We start from the raw sequence: 20,017 nt of genomic DNA on the forward strand, positions 1-20,017 counted from the left end.
GAGCCTGATGCACAGAAACTGAATAACTGTCTTCTGACTTTATAGTTTATAGTTTAAACTATAATTAATGTTTTTTTAGTGTGTGAATTTGTGCCTAGAATGTTTGACCAAAAACTATTGTCATTTTATTTTATAGGTTTTCAATACATCATTGTTTGAACCACCTCCACAGGGGTATGAAAACGTTACTGATATACTACCACCATATAATGCTTTTTCAGCACAAGGAGTGCCAGAGGTAAGAAAAAAAAATTATGTTATGGTACTATTACCTATGTTTTGAAACACCTTTTGGGACAGATTGCTCCAATATCTCAAAATATTTGTTGCAGTAGTTTTAGTTACCATTTGTCTTAATTAAAGAACACTTAGGCACAGATAGACATCATATTATACAAAGGTTAAGCTTTCTCAAATTGTTCAAACTCTGAATCACATAATAAGTGAAAAAATTTTGTCTTGATGGAAAATTTTGGATACATCTCAGATTGTTCCATATTATTCAGTCATATGTAGAGGACTTGCTTAAGGCACAGGTAGAAGTAGCATTTAGTAGAATAACACTAGAATATTTATATCAAGTTGGAAGACATTTTAGATTAAATGAATGCCTTCAAAGGCCACAAAAGGTCCTCACTTAATCTGCTAATTTATTATGGAACAGGTCAGGGACAACATTGCATTGCATAAATGAATCAAATTTTATAATAGTGAGTGTTTGTGTATGTAACTCATACCACTGCTTTGTCACAGTCAGAGAAGTTTGTCAGTTTACCAAAGTACTCTGGTTTATTTTCCAGCCTGTTTTTAGGTCTGTTAAGTGCAGGATAATAGCCAATCAGAATTTTGAGCCAAAACTTCCTATAGGATATTGTGGATATCTTTTGCTATTGTTTTTATGGGCACTGGATCTCAGTTGTAGAAATGAAAAAATAGTTAAAAATTATCTGTCATACATAGTGAATGAAACTTTATTTCTGATAATGAGTATTTTGTTTGTTGACTGACCAGTGGCCACAGCACTGCTTTTCTTTTCTGCCCAGGCAGATCTGGTGTATGTGAATTATGGCCGTACAGAAGATTTTTTTAAGCTGGAGCGTGAAATGGAAATTAACTGTACAGGAAAGATTGTCATTGCCAGATATGGGAAGATCTTCAGAGGAAACAAAGTAAGGGTTGAGTTTTAATTTTGCTTCTGTGGGTCAGACACTGTTGATGGTAGAGCTTGAGGGAATTAATAAGGGCTGTTCATTGGAACATACAAGCAGAAGGAAGCCTGCAATGTATCCATTGTGACTGCAGTCTAAGAAAAACTTCCAAAACAATAAAACCAGATGAATGTATTAAAGTCCTGAGACAGAGATGACTGCAAACTCCCCAGGTAGTTCTTGCAAGAGAATAATTCAGGGAACTGAGTAGTTTGTAGAGCCAAGTCTATTGATACATGCCATCCATAGAACTGCAGTACTTTGAAATAATAGCACTTTGACAAGGAGTCTGATGCACAGAAACTGAGTAACTATCTCTTCTGGTTTTAGACAAGAAATCTGGCAAAACTGGTGATAGTGGGGCAGTGGGCATGGTAGTCAGGTTTTGTGCCTCATTTTTATGTCCTGTTCTTCATTTCATAGCCTTGAGCAATGAAAAAAGGTTTGACACAAATAATGAACATACTGCGTTTCACTATGCTTGGTTCTTATTCTAAATCTGGGGTAATTTTCAACTCTTTCACATACTTGTCTTCTAAAAACACGCCTGCATGGAAGCAAATCTCAACGTTCAGATTTATTGCTGCATTAAAAAAAAAAAAGCTGCATCTTAAAGCCAAATAATTTCACAGGTTAAAAATGCCATATTAGCAGGAGCCCAAGGGATCATACTTTACTCAGACCCTGCTGACTACTGTGCACCTGGAGTAGATCCTTATCCAAATGGATGGAACCTGCCAGGTGGAGGAGTCCAGCGTGGGAATGTTTTAAATCTGAATGGAGCAGGGGATCCTCTAACACCAGGTTATCCTGCAAAAGGTGAGTGCAAGTTCTGTAGCATGGACCATCAAGTGCTTCATAAACTGCTGCTGAATGTGTGGCACTATACATTAATTAATTTTCAGTACAGATGCACAGAAGAAAGCTGCTTGAAATTCTTATTGACAATAGTTAATCTTCTATTGCACACTAAATTCTGTCTCTGTGATTCTGACTGCGTTCAGTTAGGCAGTGGAATAAAGTTTCTAGGAAACTCTTTATATGGTCCCACCCTTGTGACACTTAAAAAAGCAGGATGTGTAAGTTTACAGACTGAAGCAGCAGAAAATGACTGAGAATTTATAGCCATTTTAAAATATCTGTGTTTCTCAAGAGGACCACTTTAGGTTATACTTTGCCATCAAAGAGGAGTAATAGCTTTACTTGGAGGTATGTTTCCTTGCTAATCATAAGTTCCAGGAAAAAACCGGTTTAAAATCCTTTTTAAGGGGAATAAAATTTCCTGTAGCAAAAATAAGAGCAGTCTGGAGTCTTTCAAAAGTTGGCACCATGTGCTTCACTTGTCCTTGTTGGCATCCTAAACTTGGTCTGAGCTAAGATGCCTGCCAGTGCTGGGTGCTGGTGGCATGGCTGTACAGGGATGCTTCTGGAAAGCTCATGGGCTTGTGTGGCCCCTGCTGGGGACATGGGACAACCTAAACCAGGAGAGGTTGTGTGTGCCAGGCCCAGCAGACTCATCTGGGGCTATCTTTGACCCAGGTAAATGCATCTGTGCATGTCCTCTGCAGCTTGTCAAGCAGCTGTACAGGTGCCATTTTCACCTCACATGCCAGCTTGGAGGAAATGTTATAACATGGTTGGACAGCAAATCTAGCCTTGCATCAAGCATGGGGACATCTTTTGCACTGCTGTGCAGATGGTTCTGTCATTACAGTTTGGTTTTCTAGAAGCAGTGTGTGAGAAATGATGTAAGAATTAAAAAGAATCATGCACACTGGTGGCTGCTCTGCTCAAAAGTGTTTCCAGTTTGATTAAAGTTGCTAAGAATGCCATAAACTTTACATTTTCTTCTGTTTTCTCAGAGTACACTTTCAGGTACAAGGTTAATGAAGGTGTAGGGATTCCCAAAATCCCAGTCCATCCTATTGGATATCATGATGCAGAAGTGTTACTGCGGTGAGTATACATCAGCCCTCCTCTCCAGAAGTCAGGGTTGACAAATGTGCAGGCAAATTTTTCATATTAAGATGGCAAAGTCTATGTTGTTACTTGCATTTGCTACTCTTTTGTAGTAATGGAAGTAATTCAGAAGTAATAATGTAGTAATTAATGTAGTAGTAATGTAGTTATTCCAGAAAATGTGGAAAATTCAAAGCATTCTGTTTTTGCAATAATGCTTTTAAGAATTTTGTAAAACCACCTAGGTTTTGCTGCAATAATAAGTAAGAGAATTTAAGGTTTCAGCCTAATGGTCAACTGCATTTGTCTTACTTTTCATTTCGCAGTGCAATGGGAGGACCTGCAGCTCCAGACAGCAGCTGGAGAGGAAGTCTCAATGTGCCTTATAATATAGGGCCAGGATTCACAGGCAACTCTTCCGCAAGGTCTGTTTTAATACTTTTCTGTTCATACAATTTTGCAAAAAAAAAAAAAAAAGAAATCTCTCTGAGGAAAAGACTCTGAATCAACACATCTAAAGATACTCTGGAGATATTTACTTCTTTCTGCTAGGGAACATTTGGAGATAATTATTAGAATTTGAAAATAAATTCCATTACAAAAAGATAATAAATTAGCAGATCAAGCCACATGACATTTGTCAATAAATTGCAATAAAGCTAAAGCTCACTTTTCTCTGACTTTTCCACATAAATATAGTTTCAGTTTACAGAAGGTATTATTCAATGAGGACTGTTAGTGGACAGTGTGTAAAAATGGTGTATCATTATCACTACTCTGTCTCCTGGATGACAAGAGTATGTCTGAATATATATAGATATAATTTTACAAAGACTTCATTTATTATTATTCTTTTCTGCTCTGCGTTAACACTAGCTAGCTGAAAATTAATAAAGTAGGAATAACTACATAAGAAAGCATATTTGACATAATTACAGTGCTGTTTGGAGTATCTGGAAGAGCAGCAGTGAGAAAACAATATGATTCATCCACAAAAGTTGTATTTTTGAGTAGAATTTTTAACATCTTCCTACTTGATAGAGTAACATTTTTGTTGTAAATACGAATTAATTCTACACATCTTTCTCAGAGCAGTTCCATATCAAAATGAACCTTTTGATTCTAGGTAGAAAGTCACTTGCACATGGGAAGTGTGCACATACATGCACGTTCAAGGCCCTGGTGTCTGTTACTTTCTGGGCAAAGATCCAGTGGCTGTCCTGAAGTAGGTTTTGATTTTGACAGCTATGCAGATTTGCTGCTGAAAAGATAACTTCAAATGTGGATCTCCTGAGGTTTTGCCAGACACACAACCCCCCATTGTTTGGTGCTTTGTTTCTTCCACAGCTTAAGGGGGCCGAACATGTGTTAGTTTTACCTCTCCAAATACCTGGATACCTTTGGCTGTTATAAAATTTCATAAGTGAATTTTACTGGTGGGGGACAGGGAAGAAAAAACTGTGCTTCTAGCAGAAGGTTTTTTGTCTCTAATGGAGGATTCCCTGCCCATGACAGGGAGGTGGGAACTGGATGACCTTTAAGGTCACTGCCAACCCAAGCCATTCTGTGATTCTGTGACTGACAAATCTTAATCACTTAGATCCACTGTCATAAACACACATTTCAGTTTATTCCTGGATGAATATTCCTAATCATCTGTTCTTCAAGTTCTGTATTGTTGTATGGGCCTATGCTAGGAAACCAAAGTGTATTCCTTATAAACATCTGCATATCCACAATTATAATTTTGGTCAAAATGTAGATTTTTTTTTTTATTACTGCGCATGTTTTTCAGTTTATTCGTCTAGTACACAATTATCTGATTGGTTCCCATTAAAAAAAGTCCTATAAATTCTATAAATCTTTGCAAATGTATAGACTAGCCCAGCACATAGGCTTTTTTCTAAGGCATCAGCAGCAGGCTTAACTGAAATAAAAAATGGGTCTCTGAGACAGCATGACAGTGCTGAACACACATTGGATCAGTGCTGAAAACTCAAAGCAGGACAGGAGCACAAACTCTCTGGTTAATGTGTTATTAGCATTGGCTTTTTATTGTCTAATATCAGAAATGGTTACTCCACACTCCCTTTCATTTCAGAAAAGTCAGAATGCATGTTCATACAAGCAATAAAATCACACGAATTTACAACGTTGTTGGCATCCTCAGAGGAGCTCTGGAACCAGGTGAGCATCAGATGCTTGATGATTTTAATTCCTTCTTTTGTATTTGTGTTGTACTTGTTTTGTATTTCTATTGTACTTGTGTTGTAAGAAAATTAAAGTGTTTTAGATAACCGTACAATACAGAGTCTTAAGAAATTCTTAGTAGTAGTAGTTTTTCTGTCCTTCCCATCACACTATTTGTCATTGGCATTCCCAAGAGTAGCTTTCCCTTTAAAATAGAGTGATAGACATCAGAGAATGTTTTTTTATAATGCCTGTCACTTTACAGTAGGCTTCACCTTACATCAGTCATACATTTTGCCTTTGCAAAAATTAACATAATTCAAATTACAGAAACCTAGTGATGATTTGGAACATTAACATTATACTATTGATACTATTGATATAATATATATTGATACATTATACTATTGTAGCAGGTCATACAGAACAAAGACTTTTAGATGGAAAAATATTTATTAAATATTTATGGTCTTTAGTTGCAGACCTTAGTAGAATAAGTGAATGGTTGCCGATTCCCTTAAGAAATAAACTTGTAGCGCTGATATTGAACTTCATATTTGATTTCATACAAGTAATGATACAATCAAAGGAAATCACAGGTAATCCTCGTGCATTTTTAATTATTAATTGATACTGTATGTTTGTTTCCAGACAGATATATTATTTTAGGTGGTCATAGAGACTCTTGGGTGTTTGGTGGTATTGATCCAACCACTGGTGCTGCAGTTCTGCAAGAAATTGTACGGAGTTTTGGTAAAATGAAGATGGAAGGTAACTTACTTACTGCAGATGTAAAATGATGGATATGGAAAACAGCGGCTTTGAGGATCAGTGCTTCCATAAGCTGTTGTATTGTTTTAACTTTTCACCTCTACAGAAAGTGTTATTTCTCATTATGAAAGTTGTAGATTAATTGAAGAGATACATATGTGGCATTGCCTGGTAGTTGGCTGAATTTATCCCCTCGTGAGTGTAATGGTACCCTCTTAGCTATCAGAGTGAAAATATTGCATTAAGAAGAAATGCCTCTGCAGTAATATGTTCCTCTAAGGATTTTAGAGAGGAATATTTTTTACTGTTATATCAGTTAAGTGCTGTTTTTAAAGCAATTGCAATTAACTGTGGTCAGTAGACTTTTAAAGTATAAGTTGAAAATTCAAGTTTAATGATGTAATTGCAGGTTGGAGACCTAGACGAACTATTATTTTTGCTAGCTGGGATGCAGAAGAATTTGGATTATTGGGTTCCACAGAGTGGGCTGAGGTAAATAAAAAAACCTGTGTAAAGTAAAGCAAAACTTGAAAGTGTGTTGCAGGTGACTGCAGTACCCAGGATCTATTCCTAAACTGCAATCAAAAACTCTGTGGTAAAATTGGAGTACAACAGACTCCTTCAGGTGTTGTGGGGCACTCATGTATTTATATAAATTACCTACCTACCTAGCTTCTTACAACATAAGTGCACTAACTCTTCTAAGATTCAAAAATCTACTTTGATTCAAAGGTAATATCCCACAGTGGTCTCTAGTGGAAATCTATCTCATAATTTAACAGAATTATAACATTTTATTTAATCCAGATTGGTCTAACTTTCTATTTGAGAAATTCCTTAGTTTCTATAAGTTCAAGTCCAGATCCTGAACCTCTGATCTGTAAGCATGCCAAGCCTTTGGTACAAAAATCAATCCTACTGTGCAAATGAAAGAATAGATAATTTATGAGTGAATGGAGTCAAAATTCCTGTGAATTCCATCATTGTAGAGTCTCGGGGGCAGGACGGTCAATTAATTCTGTAGGAGGATCCCTGACTATATACCTGCCTGAAAGAAGAATGTTGGGAAATTCAGAAGTGAGGTTCTGAATACTTATATCTTCCTTTTCCTATTGGGCATATTCAGTTCTTATTAGATTTATTCAACCCCAATAAGAAATATAGGTCTTACAAGAGTTTTCATTGCTTTTTCTGTAAAATCCAAATTAGAAATAGAGCAGGAAGAAAACTGCCTGATAAAACACATTTCTGCTGAACTATGTCAATTTATTAGTACTGAATAGTTTAACAGAAATGTGTTGTCTTATTCTTCTATTAGAATTTTATTTACAAGTTAATATTTAGCTGTGTGTATAGAGCTTTCAGAACCTATAAAATAAAAAATCTTTTAGTTTAGATTATTGGCATGTGTTTCAGCAAATCACAAAATTACATAGCAAAATGGCACATGTCAGAGGAGATAAAAAACCCAGAAAAATGCTTCCAAACACCAAGGGGATTCCATCACTCTTCTTTTAACAAAGCTGAGATTTCTATTCCTTCAGATTTGCATTATTTTTTTCACTCATAAACTCTTAGGCTTCCAGCTTTAAAGATGTCTTCATCTTACTACTGGTTTATGAAACATGAAGAAAAAGTAATTGAAATTATTTTAAATAATTTACTGAGATATTTTAAATAGTTGACATTAAATTTTCATCCCACCTGAACTCCTGAACTCCACTGGTGGCAAAAATATCTGTATGTAAAACTTTATTTGTGATTTCTTTGTCTGTGTACCGTTGCATACATATAGGTGCTGTCAAGAAAAAAGCCACACAATTGTTTTCATTATGAGGAATATGAAACAATGATGCTTAAGAAACCAATTTCTCTTGAACAAGTCATTAATAAATTAGGGAGTTTTCTTATGTTCTATTTGTTAAATATTGCTACTCCTGTTCTGTAATGGGTTTTGTGTAATAATTTGGTATCTAGTAATCTATCATTAACTATTTCATGAAATAGCAGCTGTAAAAGGTTAGAAAACTGTAGGCACAGTTCATATTTGAATGTGTCTTTTAATTTTATTTTTCCTTACTTCATCTTGGTGGTGTGCATTACTACTTTTTTAGACCTAAATTAGATTCAGTTTCTCTAGAGACATTCCTCACAGCTTACATTCCTCTTCTCTGCAGCTGCCAGATCTGTCACGTATTAAATCTCGAGGAAAATTAACCCATGATGTTCACCATCTTCTGTGAAACAGAAAGAGTTCAGCTGTGGCAACACTCTTTTCATACACAGATGATCTCCATAGCTTATAAACAAAGATACTTATTTATACTGCAAATATGATTTTGCATATATGCAAGGCCCCATATAGGCAAGCACAGTCTTGCTCCCTCCCATCACATTCTTTTTATGATCTCCTCTCCTTGTTTTTCTTTTTTTTCTTTTTTATTTTACATTATGTAGTTATTAATTACCAATTAAATTTTTAGTTCATGTGACTTACGAATTATTAGTTGGATTATAAATTGAATTACTCAAGTAACAATTGCTAACCTAATTAAAATATCTGTCACAAAGCCAAAATCTCATGAAATACCACTTGTTAATTAGAATATAAATTTCAAACATAGTTAGAGTTTGAAAAAAAAATAAACAAGATGTCGGTATATATTTAGCATGAAAGCAATGCTTAGTGAACTCAGAATAGTCAGTCAACTGCATTTAAGAAGAAAATTTCAGTGCTTTGACTTTCCCTTTTGAAAAGGAAGATTGTAGATGTGTCAGGAGTGCTTGGTTTATCAGTGTTAAAATTGAGTTCAGTGCTGGGAGCACATATGGAAAATGATGGGATGAAAAGCATGGAGGAATTCTGGCTGAGCTCACAGTCACATGTTGCATGTTCAGAAAGTCCAGAAGTGCAGAGCTAAAATGCATGTAATAACCTAATTTTACTGTGCTACAATTCTATCCAGTAATTTTTCTGCTCCATTTTGCTCTTGTGTGATGCAGCAGGCAGCACCTACACTTTGTGGATGTTTTCCACAACAAATTAAGTCCCAGAAAGGAGTAATGAATTTCATATGCCCAGAACATTTACCCATCCTCAAACAATATAATTAGTAAGGTACACAGTAGTAATTATCCTGACTGAGATCTTAATGGTAATGCTCTAAAACACAATGCACTTGACCTGCTCTTGACTAAATGCCACTAATTGGAAGTAAGAATTATACATTTACAACCCTAGGAAAATGCCAAAGTCCTTCAGGAACGGGCAGTCGCTTACATCAACGCAGATTCTTCTATAGAAGGTGGGTCTTTTCTTTTAAACTTTACCTGCCTTTACAGCTGTAATTTTTATTAGTTCTCTGTCAATTATTTACTGCATGAGATAGCTATTGTGGTGTGCAGAATAAGTGTAGCAAATATGGAGTTAAGAGGAGAGAGAGGACAATTTAAGTTTTCACATTGCTTTCTTTTGCAAGTAGTGCCATCCATGAGCTGCAGTCCACGTTTCTGAGCCCAGAATATCTCCTCTGGAGGAGTTTATTATTCTGTGCTGATGAACTGAGCATTCTGTATGTAAAACTGTCTCTTAGCTGCATTAACTTTAATTTACAATTGCAGTTTTAATATATGACAATCTGCTCCTTGTTCTGGTCACAGCTCCAGCTCCTTTCCCTCTGGAATTATAATATTTTGAGACAATAAATTATTATGATGGTAAGACCTCAGGCTTACACTTTGTGAGGGTGGAAGATGCTTTGGTGCTTTGAGTCAGTGCACTAACTTTTGTTGATTACCAGGAGCAGGGGGTTATATATTTATTACAGCAGGACTTCTTTTAAAAAATAGACCCTGAAAACTGTTTCACAAATAAAACCTTATCCACCATTATCCAATTTACTGTGTCCCTCAGATTATGAGAAGAATATGCCATTTAGGAATGCTGCTTAGAAACTGGCCTTTGTTTTTTTGAGAGGGCCCAACACTATGATCTATATTGTAAAAGCCTTCTGAAATTGTGCTGGACTTTATTACAGAAAGACCTTTTTTACTGTTTTCTGTGCTGAAATAATAGTCAGAAGGGTCCTGTGAAGCTGCTCTGCATCATAACATCTGTTACTTAGGGCATTACTCTTCCCATGTCAAATCCAACTTATTTGGGCTTCCTGTGTGTGAATAAAATTGATATCTACAGGCATATTTAGGAACTCTTTTTATTCCTGTCAGCTAAAAATTTTGTCTATCACAAGAGGATTGGAAAGAAAGAAAAGCCAAAGCCAGTTTCTAAATGCTCAGTTGGAGCTGGGAAATAAGGAGGGTTAGAGCTGTTCCTTCATTTATGCAGCCTAGATGCTGTGTTAAAAGTAGACCAGAATTTCACACCTAGGAAATCTCACAAATGAAATAATAGTTTACAACTGCTTCATATTCTCACCATGGATTGTAATGCATATTTTTTAGTTGGTTTGCAGCCAACATGCTGCTGCCTTAGCAATTTTCTTCTAAATTTTGATTATTCAAACATGTCTGTTGCTTTATGCATTAAAGGAAATGTGAAAGCAAAACAACTGGAAAAGAAGTGTGTAATAAGGAAAAGAACACCATGTTCAGTGCACTCGCTTAAGTACCTTGGGCATCTCTCACCTGAGCAGTAAAATCCCCTGTGAACTCATAGCATTAATATACTCTGAAAATTATTTTATTTATCATCATATGTTGTCCACAACACTTCTTATACCACTTTTTGGACAGTGAGTTATTTCTATTTATTGTCCTATAGCAATAAAAAGAAGCAAAGCGAGTCATTGTTTTAAGCACTTTTGTGGCTTGAATTTCCAGTTTTCACTTACAGACTCTCCTTGGAAACATCATTAACATTATCTGGTATTTTTTCCATCATCTCACTGTCTGCCTTCTGTTCAACAAAAGCTTTGGGAAGTGTATGAGTGACAAGGGCTTGTAGCTAATGAGGGATAATTAGGCATACTTTAGAGCTGTGGGAAGGTTTAATTACATTACTGTGGATGTACTATAACCAGTACTTTATTGCCTTGTAGTGGCAGTAGCTTACAAAGTGAGACCATGCAGTCTATTTCTGTATATATCTGAGGCAAGATTGAAATTTTTGCCTTAGTCAAAAAGTTTATCTAAGAAAGGACTGCAGGGTTTAGTCCATTAAGAACATAAAGCCACTAGTACGTGAAGGGAAAATTTCCATGTTTTTGTTTCATTTTCAGGTAACTACACATTAAGAGTTGACTGTACCCCTTTTCTCTACAAACTGGTGTATAATCTGACAAAAGAGGTATAGAATCAATCTACTTTTCTGCCTTTTTAACAATAAGTAAGACTCTAAGTTTATTTGATAAAATTGGACTATCATACCAGACTCTTTTTATTGCTGTGCTAGAAGAGTCCACCAAAATCAATAGCAAAACATCCCATCAGCAGTACACAGTCCATGCTCACAGTTCCTCAGTATTCTTAAAAGGATGGAAATGTGTCACTGACATAAGTGGAATCTTATTTGCAGTATACAGTAAAAATAATAATAATAAAAGCAAAATGCTTGAGCAAGACCAATTCTCTAAAGTTATAAACATTGAAGGGAAATATTTTTGACATTGGCTGGCTACCATTTTCTCTCTATCTATTCCCCTGAATCTCCTCCATATCTCACTCAGCCTCTGAAATATGTGATAAATATTGAAGGATTAAGAAGGTGTTTTAGCAGGTCTGATGTGTGGATTTGCTTTGTTTTAAGTGGTCAAACCATGACTCCTTTACTTTCACCTCTCGGGATATGTTATCATAATGCTGAAAGGTTGAGATTCATTAAAGCGTGGAATTTTATTTTCCATATGAGTTAACCAGATTAGACTTCTGAGCTATTGCCACGACCCTCAGATGTGGATTCATCTCAGCTAACAAAAGACAGAACAACAGCAACACAGGCTCCCTGTAAAGGCATTGGGTAGAAATTGGTGCCTTTAGGATGAGATTTGTTTGACCAAATGGGGTTGCCTACCTTTGTATGTACTGAACTCAAACTATTCCCCCCCTAATCTTAAGGGAGCTCAAGTCACTTGGTCCAGTGTTAAAATCTGCCCTGCAATGGCACTTAGTAGGATGACTCCAGCTACCAATCTCCCATCGTGCTAGATGCATTCATCCCAAGTTATTTTCAAACACAGCACACTTCTACCACCTGAAATGCCATGGTTCAGATCTGGGAAAGTTTATCTGTGCTATTCCCATGATTTTCTTTTCTTTTCTATGTTTTATTTTCCTGTCAATTTTGTCTTAATCTTTCATCCTTGCAGAGGGAAGAAGCTGTGCTGTTCAAATATTAGCTCTGACACTTGGCACACTGAAGAGCATTCTCTTTTGTCTAAAAAAATTTTCGTGTCCTTAGTGCTGCAGGGCCCTTGATAAAATAATTTACTTTCTGTCTGCCCTAAGCCACTAACTCAGGAAGACATTTCACTGTAAAAGATAAACAAAGTTATAAAAAAGTGCTCAATGCTAAAATTAGCACCTAGATCTAATCTTAAGTCAACTATTCAGCTATTGCTGGTTTGAGTAGAAAACTTCCATTAAAGTACCATACAAAGTACTTCAGACTGACTTGTAAAAATAAATGTCACATTCACTGTTATTTTAGTTTTTAACAGTAGAAGTATGATGTTAACAATAGAAAACCCAGAAGCCTGATTGTGCCTGTCCAAAGAAAAGTTATTTCTGTTCATATTAAGGTATCCAACATCCAGTTATCCAACATCCAAAGATCTCTTTGCTCTTCTTGTTTTTTAGTGGGTCAGTTCTCACCAGAAAGAAGTCTAGTGTACACATGAAGTGTTATCTTTCAGGGAGTTCTGCCTTTAATTGTGGTCTAGCTACAGATGGGACATTGAGCTGTTGACTGTCTTCTGGGCCCTGCTTTACTGCCAGGGTTTAGACATTTGGTCACCACCAAATGGTGTCTGCAGTAGTTCAGCTCCAATCCTCCTGTGATTATCACAGCTTCTTTTGCATTTATACTTAGAGAACTCTTCATCTTCTCTTGAGTTAGCAGGAAGCTTATGCTGATCCTAGATTTGGATCTAAGTCAGGGCAAATATGTTTTACTGTGCTCTCAGTGTTGTATGAAAAAGCTGACTGATGTTTTTACATGACCAAAGCTGTTAGAATAACATCTTTGCCAGAGCATAGAGTGCCTTTCCTCCCACATGTCAGAGTTCAGCTTGCTCTTATTAATGTGCAGTTTTCACTTTAGCCCTAGGACTTGACCAGAATACCCAGAAAATGACAGCAGCCAAGCAGTTATTTCACAAAGTTGTTATTTTCCTGCTAGCTGCTGACAGAATCTCAGAGGTCAGAACTCTTTGCTATTTCAATTTGGAGTCTGAATGTTTTTCAAGGTCGAATTTAAGTCTCAACAACATGGTGGGACCATGTAAGTGTCCATGAACATTTATGCTTTGTATTTTGGAAAAAAAAATTCCAATCCTCTGCACATAATAGCCAATCTTATACTTAAAGGACCATGTCTATTAAAGGTTGTTTAAGTGTAGGTGGAGAAGGTTGTTTAAGTGTAGGGTTGGAGTCTTGACTTATTTCTACTCTGCCACAGATTTTCTAAGAGCTTTCGTCAACTTATTTTATACTCTTTCATAGTTCTGCTGGCAGCATGATGACAACACTAATACTTACCTTCTCCATCCTGGTTACAGAGTTTTTGGGGGGTTTTTTGAGGTGCAGGTGTGAGACCTACATTTGTACATACAGTGTCTTGCACAATGATTCTCCAGGCTTGGTTGAGTTCCCTTGGCACTACTATAATTATTTTGTACCTTTCCTGCAGAACAAGCAGTGGAATTTTAGGTTTAGCCTTGTTGAGAGAATATTGCTGCTGTGCAGGGGAAACCTCAGGACAAACAGGCTAGTGATTTTCATCTCCCCATGCCTGCTGAAAGGAAAACAGGTTCCAGTATACTGAGGAGTCCCACAGTATTACATTTGCTGTTGTGTGTGTCCATGCACATTTCCCCTGTAGTAGATGAGCTCCAGGTAGCATCCTTTTAACCTGTCCTTTCCTACTGTCTGTGGTTGGTTCCAAGTGCCTGTGAGATGCTTTCCTTGTTTGGGAATGCATAAATGTGAGTAACAAATGTCAATATTCACTTCCCTGCAAGCAGCAGCACTGCTGGGTAAGAATGAAGCTGGGAGCTGCAAAGATCTCCTTTGATAATGAATCGAGTTAGAGGTATTTCCAATGAGATTATCATATTTCCCTCTCCAGATTTTAAGCCCTGATGAGGGTTATGAAAATAAATCTCTTTATGAGAGCTGGCTGGAGAAAGATCCCTCATCTGAAAATAATAACTTTCCCAGGTAAGTTAATATGTTTCGGGGTTTATTACCCCAATATTTTAATCATATCATGGCATGGCTACTCACTAGAATTTTTTGAGATGTGCTATTTATGGCAGCAATAAAAAACCTTTTAGTGCAAGGTGACCCTCTAGCAATAATATTTTAAATAGTAAAATAAAATAGTATTATTTTTATTTAATGATGGTGACATTATTCCTGTGATGAAATGAAGCCTCACACTTCTAAAGTCCTTTATATTAGTAGAAAAGCAATTTGAAAAGCATTCAAAAGAAAGCAGGGTGGGGAAAGGGTTCAAAACATAGTTTAGTCACCTACTAGATAAGACAAAATCAAAATTGTTAGGATAAGCAAACAGCTGAAAGAAGCTGCCTAGAGCAGTAATTAAAAAGCAGTAATTAAAAATCTTGAGATAATTATTTCTTGTTTATTCAATGAATGTAAATGTATTACATTACAAATCTATATATGAGTGTGGTAGCATTTCATATTTCAAGGTGTTGCAACTCCAAAACACTCTTTCCACCTGTGACTGAGAAAGGCTCAATCTTATTCCCAGTGTGGTGTTACTGACATAAGGCACACAGATCTGCTCCCTTTTGTGATTTGTCAAAAATCTTCTGCGTGTTTCTGGCTCTGCTAAGATGAGTTTCTGGATTCATTAGACCCACTGAGATTTCTTCCTTTTGAAAAAGCAGTCACATTTGATCTTTCTTAGTTGATGCACATCATTCCTTATGTACACTAACTTCAGCAGGAAACAGAAGAAACTTTTTTTTTTTTTTTTTTTTTTTTTTTTTTTTTTTTTCTGATAAACACTAATTATTCATCCGGCCAGACACATAAACCTGAAACTTAACTTCAAATGTAAATATTTGAAAATACTTGGGGTGCTGTGTCTGCCTTGTGCCGCCTGCTCGCCCCTGCCACGCCGCAGCTCCCCATCAGATGGCAGCGGTGGCCCGCGGGTGCCGGGTGCGGGAATGCCGAATTTCCAGCGGGAATTATTTATCGGCCTCAGGTTCTGCTGCGGAATGTGCCAAGCACACAAACACATCTGTCTTTATACATACTGCTGCCCAATTCGTATTAGTTTGGAAATAGATGATTGATGTTTTAAGACGGCAGAGACGTGGCTGATACAATTTTATGGCTCCTGTTCATAAATTGTTTGTATTTTTAATGTCAGCGCTGCCATAATTAGGATTGCTCAATTAAAAGATCTTCCTAGCAATATTGGATACTGAATCAGAGTGCTGGAATAAAATCAGTTAAGTAATTAAGCTTGCCATTCATCTAGCCTTTGATTTTGCTAGTGTCCCTGATGTGCCCTTCAGAAGAACTGACCTCAATTTCTCTGAAAAATCTGCATTTTGCATAAATTACTACCACACTGTTCAGCAAGTGCCCTTACTAAGATGTTGTCTTTTCTGCTTGCAGAATAAATAAACTGGGGTCAGGCAGTGATTTTGAAGCTTACTTCCAGCGACTGGGAATTGCATCAGGCAGAGCTCGTTACACCAAGAACAGGGTAAGTCCGACAGACTATGTGAACAAGTTTGATAGTGCTGAGCAGTCATCCTGTTAAAAGCATTTATTCATAATTAATAAAAAAGCTTCAAAGCATCTTTGACTGGTTTGTATACAGTGATGTTTCTTAATTTAGCAAGAAACCTAAATGTTTGGAGAATAAAACATGTTAACAGCGGCATGTATATTCTATAGGATGTCAAGTTCACAGAGAGGTATTTATAGAGTCTGATTGAAGGTGGACAGTTTGTTCCACCATGCTATTAATAGTCCCCTTAATATACAAATCTTCCATAGCTGTGTTCAGAAACAGCTACAGAAGGTAAAAAGGGGCTGTGATTGAAGACTTTTGCTATCCAAACTCCAAACTGTTTTCACTCTTGGAGAAGGCAACCTCCATGCAGTGGAACTGAAGGCAGGTCTGTGTGGGTAGAGAGAAGGAAGCCTGCTCACTTAATCCTGTGCAGCAGTCCATGAAATCAGATTGGTTTAATTTTTTTAATACAAACACACACAAATGAAGGATATTAAATTCTGTTTTGTAACAGATAGCTTTTTTTATTTGGAAACCAAACAAAGCATCAGAGTCATAAAGGGATCAATACATCTTTTAACTCCAGTCAGAATACAGGGCATTGACAAATTTGCTTGCTCTTTTCCAGAAAGCAGACAAATTCAGCAATTATCCTGTTTATCACACTGTGTATGAGACATTTGAGCTAGTGGAAAAATTTTATGACCCCACCTTCAAGAAACAGCTAACAATTGCCCAGTTACGAGGAAAACTGGTTTATGAACTAGCAGATTCCCAGGTCATTCCATTTGACTCTAGAGACTATGGAGAAGCCTTAAAAGGATACAGCAACAGAATTTATAAATTAGCCAAGAAGCATGAGGAACAGCTGAAACTTTACAAAGTATCATTTGGTGAGTAACAGCCACAGGTCTGGGCATTTATTCGAATCGTGCAGGGACATGTTACATCTGTCATAGCTCTGCAAATTAATTCCTTTCTTTCCTGTTTGAAATTTGCCCTCATGGTAAAGAGCCTCAATTTTATTTTTTTTTTTTCCTAAACACAACACAGGTTTAGCTCATTATTGTCTTGACAAGAGGGTGTGGTGGGTTCAGTGCTGGTCAATTACTAAGGGTTATAAGAATTTTCATGCATATTATTAATTACAGGCCTTATTACAGAGCTGACAGGCAGTCAAGGACCTCGAATGTAGGACAAAGAGGTATCTCAGCCTGGTCCACACTTCCTTGCTTAAAAAAGAAGACAAGTCAAGTGTTTATGGCAACTGCTTGAAATTGGGGGACATAGGTGTCCATTCCTTCCATTCCTCTTCATCCAAAACTTCATCTGACCCTGAGGAGCTCCACCATTTCCCTCAGTGCTTGGCTGCCATTTTTAAGCCACAGGAGCACCTTTCCATGCTCTCCTGCATGAATACATCTGTTTGCTGAGCACCTGAGCACATTGTTCTGGAGCCCATAAAACAGGTCTAAAGCAGCACAGTGCTCAGGATCCCAGGCTGGGATAGCTTCCACAGTCATTTTCAGTCTCCTCTTTTTTTCTTCTTTTTTCCTTCTTGCCTTGATCACTCCTTGTGTTTCTGCACCAAGGAGATATTTCAGTCAGTCCTAATTCACTTGCTATCTGATGAACCCATGATTTAGAGACACAAATCACCTTTTGGAGATGCAGTCCTTGTTTGGGGCATGTGAAACATTGTAAGAAACTCAAACTGAACCCACATTTGGGAGAAATTAAAAATTATGCTTGAAATGTCATTAATGGTTTAGGTGAAAAATTGTTGACTGTTTTGAGAAGACACCCTTTTTTGTAAAAAGGCCTCTTCAGACAGAAGAAGCATCTTGTTTGATGGATCATCTGGTCTGAGATTCTGTAAAACACCAAGAGTTCCTTCAATATGTTCTAATGTTCACTGCAGCATGTCTTGTAAGATGAAATATTTTCTTTTTTTTGCAGTAGTAGAGCATCTATCAAAATATCTGCGAAATAATTTATTTTCATTGTTTTTTTATCTATTTTCAGATTAAAAGTTGCACAAACTATCTCCTGACCAACGCATCTATTCTCATTCCTAGAATTTAGAAGCAATCTTCTACTTCTAGCTTTTTTTTTTCGCCCAAATAACACCGAGACCTCTCCTTAATAACTTTATACATCTGTTATTTTGACTATTTTTTACAAGGCATGGTTTTCAGTCTCATAATTGTTTTCATGGTTCTTCTCTGATGCCTGATGAACTTTAAATTATTTCTTGAATGAAGCTAAATTTTCTAATTTTTTATTTATTGTATTGCATCAGAGTACATTAAATAACAGGTAGGTTTTACAATACTGTGAAAATTAAAGTTTGTTTCACTCAGCATTTTCATAGAATTGCTTATTGTCAGCACTGAATGTCAGAAAATTGTTGATTAGGCCTAACTAAATCATATAATTGTCCTTTAAAATAATAGATTAAGGTTCTTCTTTGCATTTGGATTTACATTTTAGCTGTTCATCTGCAACAATGAAGGCTGGAATGTTTTTTTCATAAAATTTGTGCATATAGTCATATGCTATCAGGAAATAATGTTTTCAAGTGGGGAAGTAAGAAATGTGATGTTTTATAAAATAACCAACATTGACAACACTGAAGAGCTAGTGAACATGAACACCAAGTTTCTTACATTATTTTTCAGATAGTCTTTTTTTTTTTTTTCTCTCTTAAATCCCCTCCTACTGCTTCTGAAATATAACCTGTTGTTGTGATATGGCCATGATGTCAGCAGGGCAGGACTCTGCCCCTGGCAAACTGAGAGCTCTTGCCACAGGGCTGTGGACAAGTGTGAATTCTCACCCTCACAAGGTGACATGTCCCTCTGGGCTGCAGTCTGTAAACAGCTCGCATACATAAAATCTGTGCCTCCAATTGCACCAACTAAACAGCAGCAATAAGACAAAAATGAAGCGAGTGTAGGCTTGTGATGAATAAATAAGTTTGCTAGAAATAGGAGAGCAAATGAGTCTGAGGAACAGCTTTCAATAGCAGCCCTGGGAACAGAAAGCCTGTCACGTGAAATTGGATGATAAAGCTATAAACAGTGAAGGGATAATTGTTGCCAGCAGAGGACTGGATTTAGGGGATGATCTAATCCTATGTCCCATCTTCCTGCACAGTTGAAGAGACGATACTCTGGTTTAGCCAAAGTCTTCTGAAACTTGTGGGCAAAATTTACAAGCTTTAAAATGTCTTCCTTTCTAGTCGAGTTGAGTGTTGATGGGGCCAGAATTTGGTGTCATAACCTCCACCTGTGATTTATTCTGATAACTTGCATAAATCAATACTTTTTCCAGGTCTGTATTAAATAGAGCCTTCCACATCACAGCTGCCACTGCCATTAAAAGGAAGGCCTGCTGCTTCTCTAAGTTATTCCACATGTGTTGGATGTACAGGGCAGGGAAAAGCAGCAGCCATTCCTGCCCACCTGCCTGCACACAGCCAGGCAATCCCCTGGGGGCTGAGTGGCACTGCTGGGGGACAGCATGGGGAACCTGGCACAGGCACCTCCTGTGCTGCGACTCCAGCGTGCAGCCAGCACAGGACTTGTAGCCTGCTGTGCCTGTCCCTGTGTGCCACGACAGCTGTGCCTCCTGTGCCTCACCTCACCCTGCCCAGAGCTGGTGTCACACTCTCCTGTCGTGCTGTGAATGGTACATCGTTCTCCTCAGCAACATCCCGTGTTCTCCCACAGCCTTCTGGAACAGCTGGGGTTTCTGACGGAAGTCAGGCTTTTATACCTGAACACTGCAATGCATTTGTTTAACAGGAAACTGCAGAGCTCTCAGTTTGCAACGACAGCCAGTTTTTTGCTTGCAGGGCAAAGGGAAGATGTATGGTTGTGAAAGCTTTCCCAAGCACTCTGCTTTCCTGCTGGTCTCATTGCAAAAG

At 37.3% G+C, this 20,017-nt stretch overlaps 1 protein-coding gene across 1 annotated transcript in view; it reads left to right on the forward strand.

Annotated features, from left to right (window-relative positions):
- LOC102073115 (N-acetylated-alpha-linked acidic dipeptidase 2) overlaps positions 1-20,017 on the forward strand; it is a 40,882-nt gene that overhangs the window by 7,165 nt on the left and 13,700 nt on the right. Inside the window, exons 4-16 of the mRNA XM_014266177.3 lie at positions 137-238; positions 1,044-1,169; positions 1,841-2,027; positions 3,071-3,164; positions 3,494-3,592; positions 5,269-5,354; positions 6,009-6,128; positions 6,538-6,620; positions 9,370-9,433; positions 11,366-11,433; positions 14,431-14,522; positions 15,963-16,053; positions 16,715-16,979. Of these exons, the coding sequence (XP_014121652.2) occupies positions 137-238; positions 1,044-1,169; positions 1,841-2,027; positions 3,071-3,164; positions 3,494-3,592; positions 5,269-5,354; positions 6,009-6,128; positions 6,538-6,620; positions 9,370-9,433; positions 11,366-11,433; positions 14,431-14,522; positions 15,963-16,053; positions 16,715-16,979 (1,477 nt within the window). The remainder of the gene's footprint in view (positions 1-136; positions 239-1,043; positions 1,170-1,840; positions 2,028-3,070; positions 3,165-3,493; positions 3,593-5,268; positions 5,355-6,008; positions 6,129-6,537; positions 6,621-9,369; positions 9,434-11,365; positions 11,434-14,430; positions 14,523-15,962; positions 16,054-16,714; positions 16,980-20,017) is intronic.

The sequence above is a fragment of the Zonotrichia albicollis genome, chromosome 2 (genome assembly GCF_047830755.1).
Source record: "Zonotrichia albicollis isolate bZonAlb1 chromosome 2, bZonAlb1.hap1, whole genome shotgun sequence".
Lineage (NCBI taxonomy): Eukaryota > Metazoa > Chordata > Aves > Passeriformes > Passerellidae > Zonotrichia > Zonotrichia albicollis.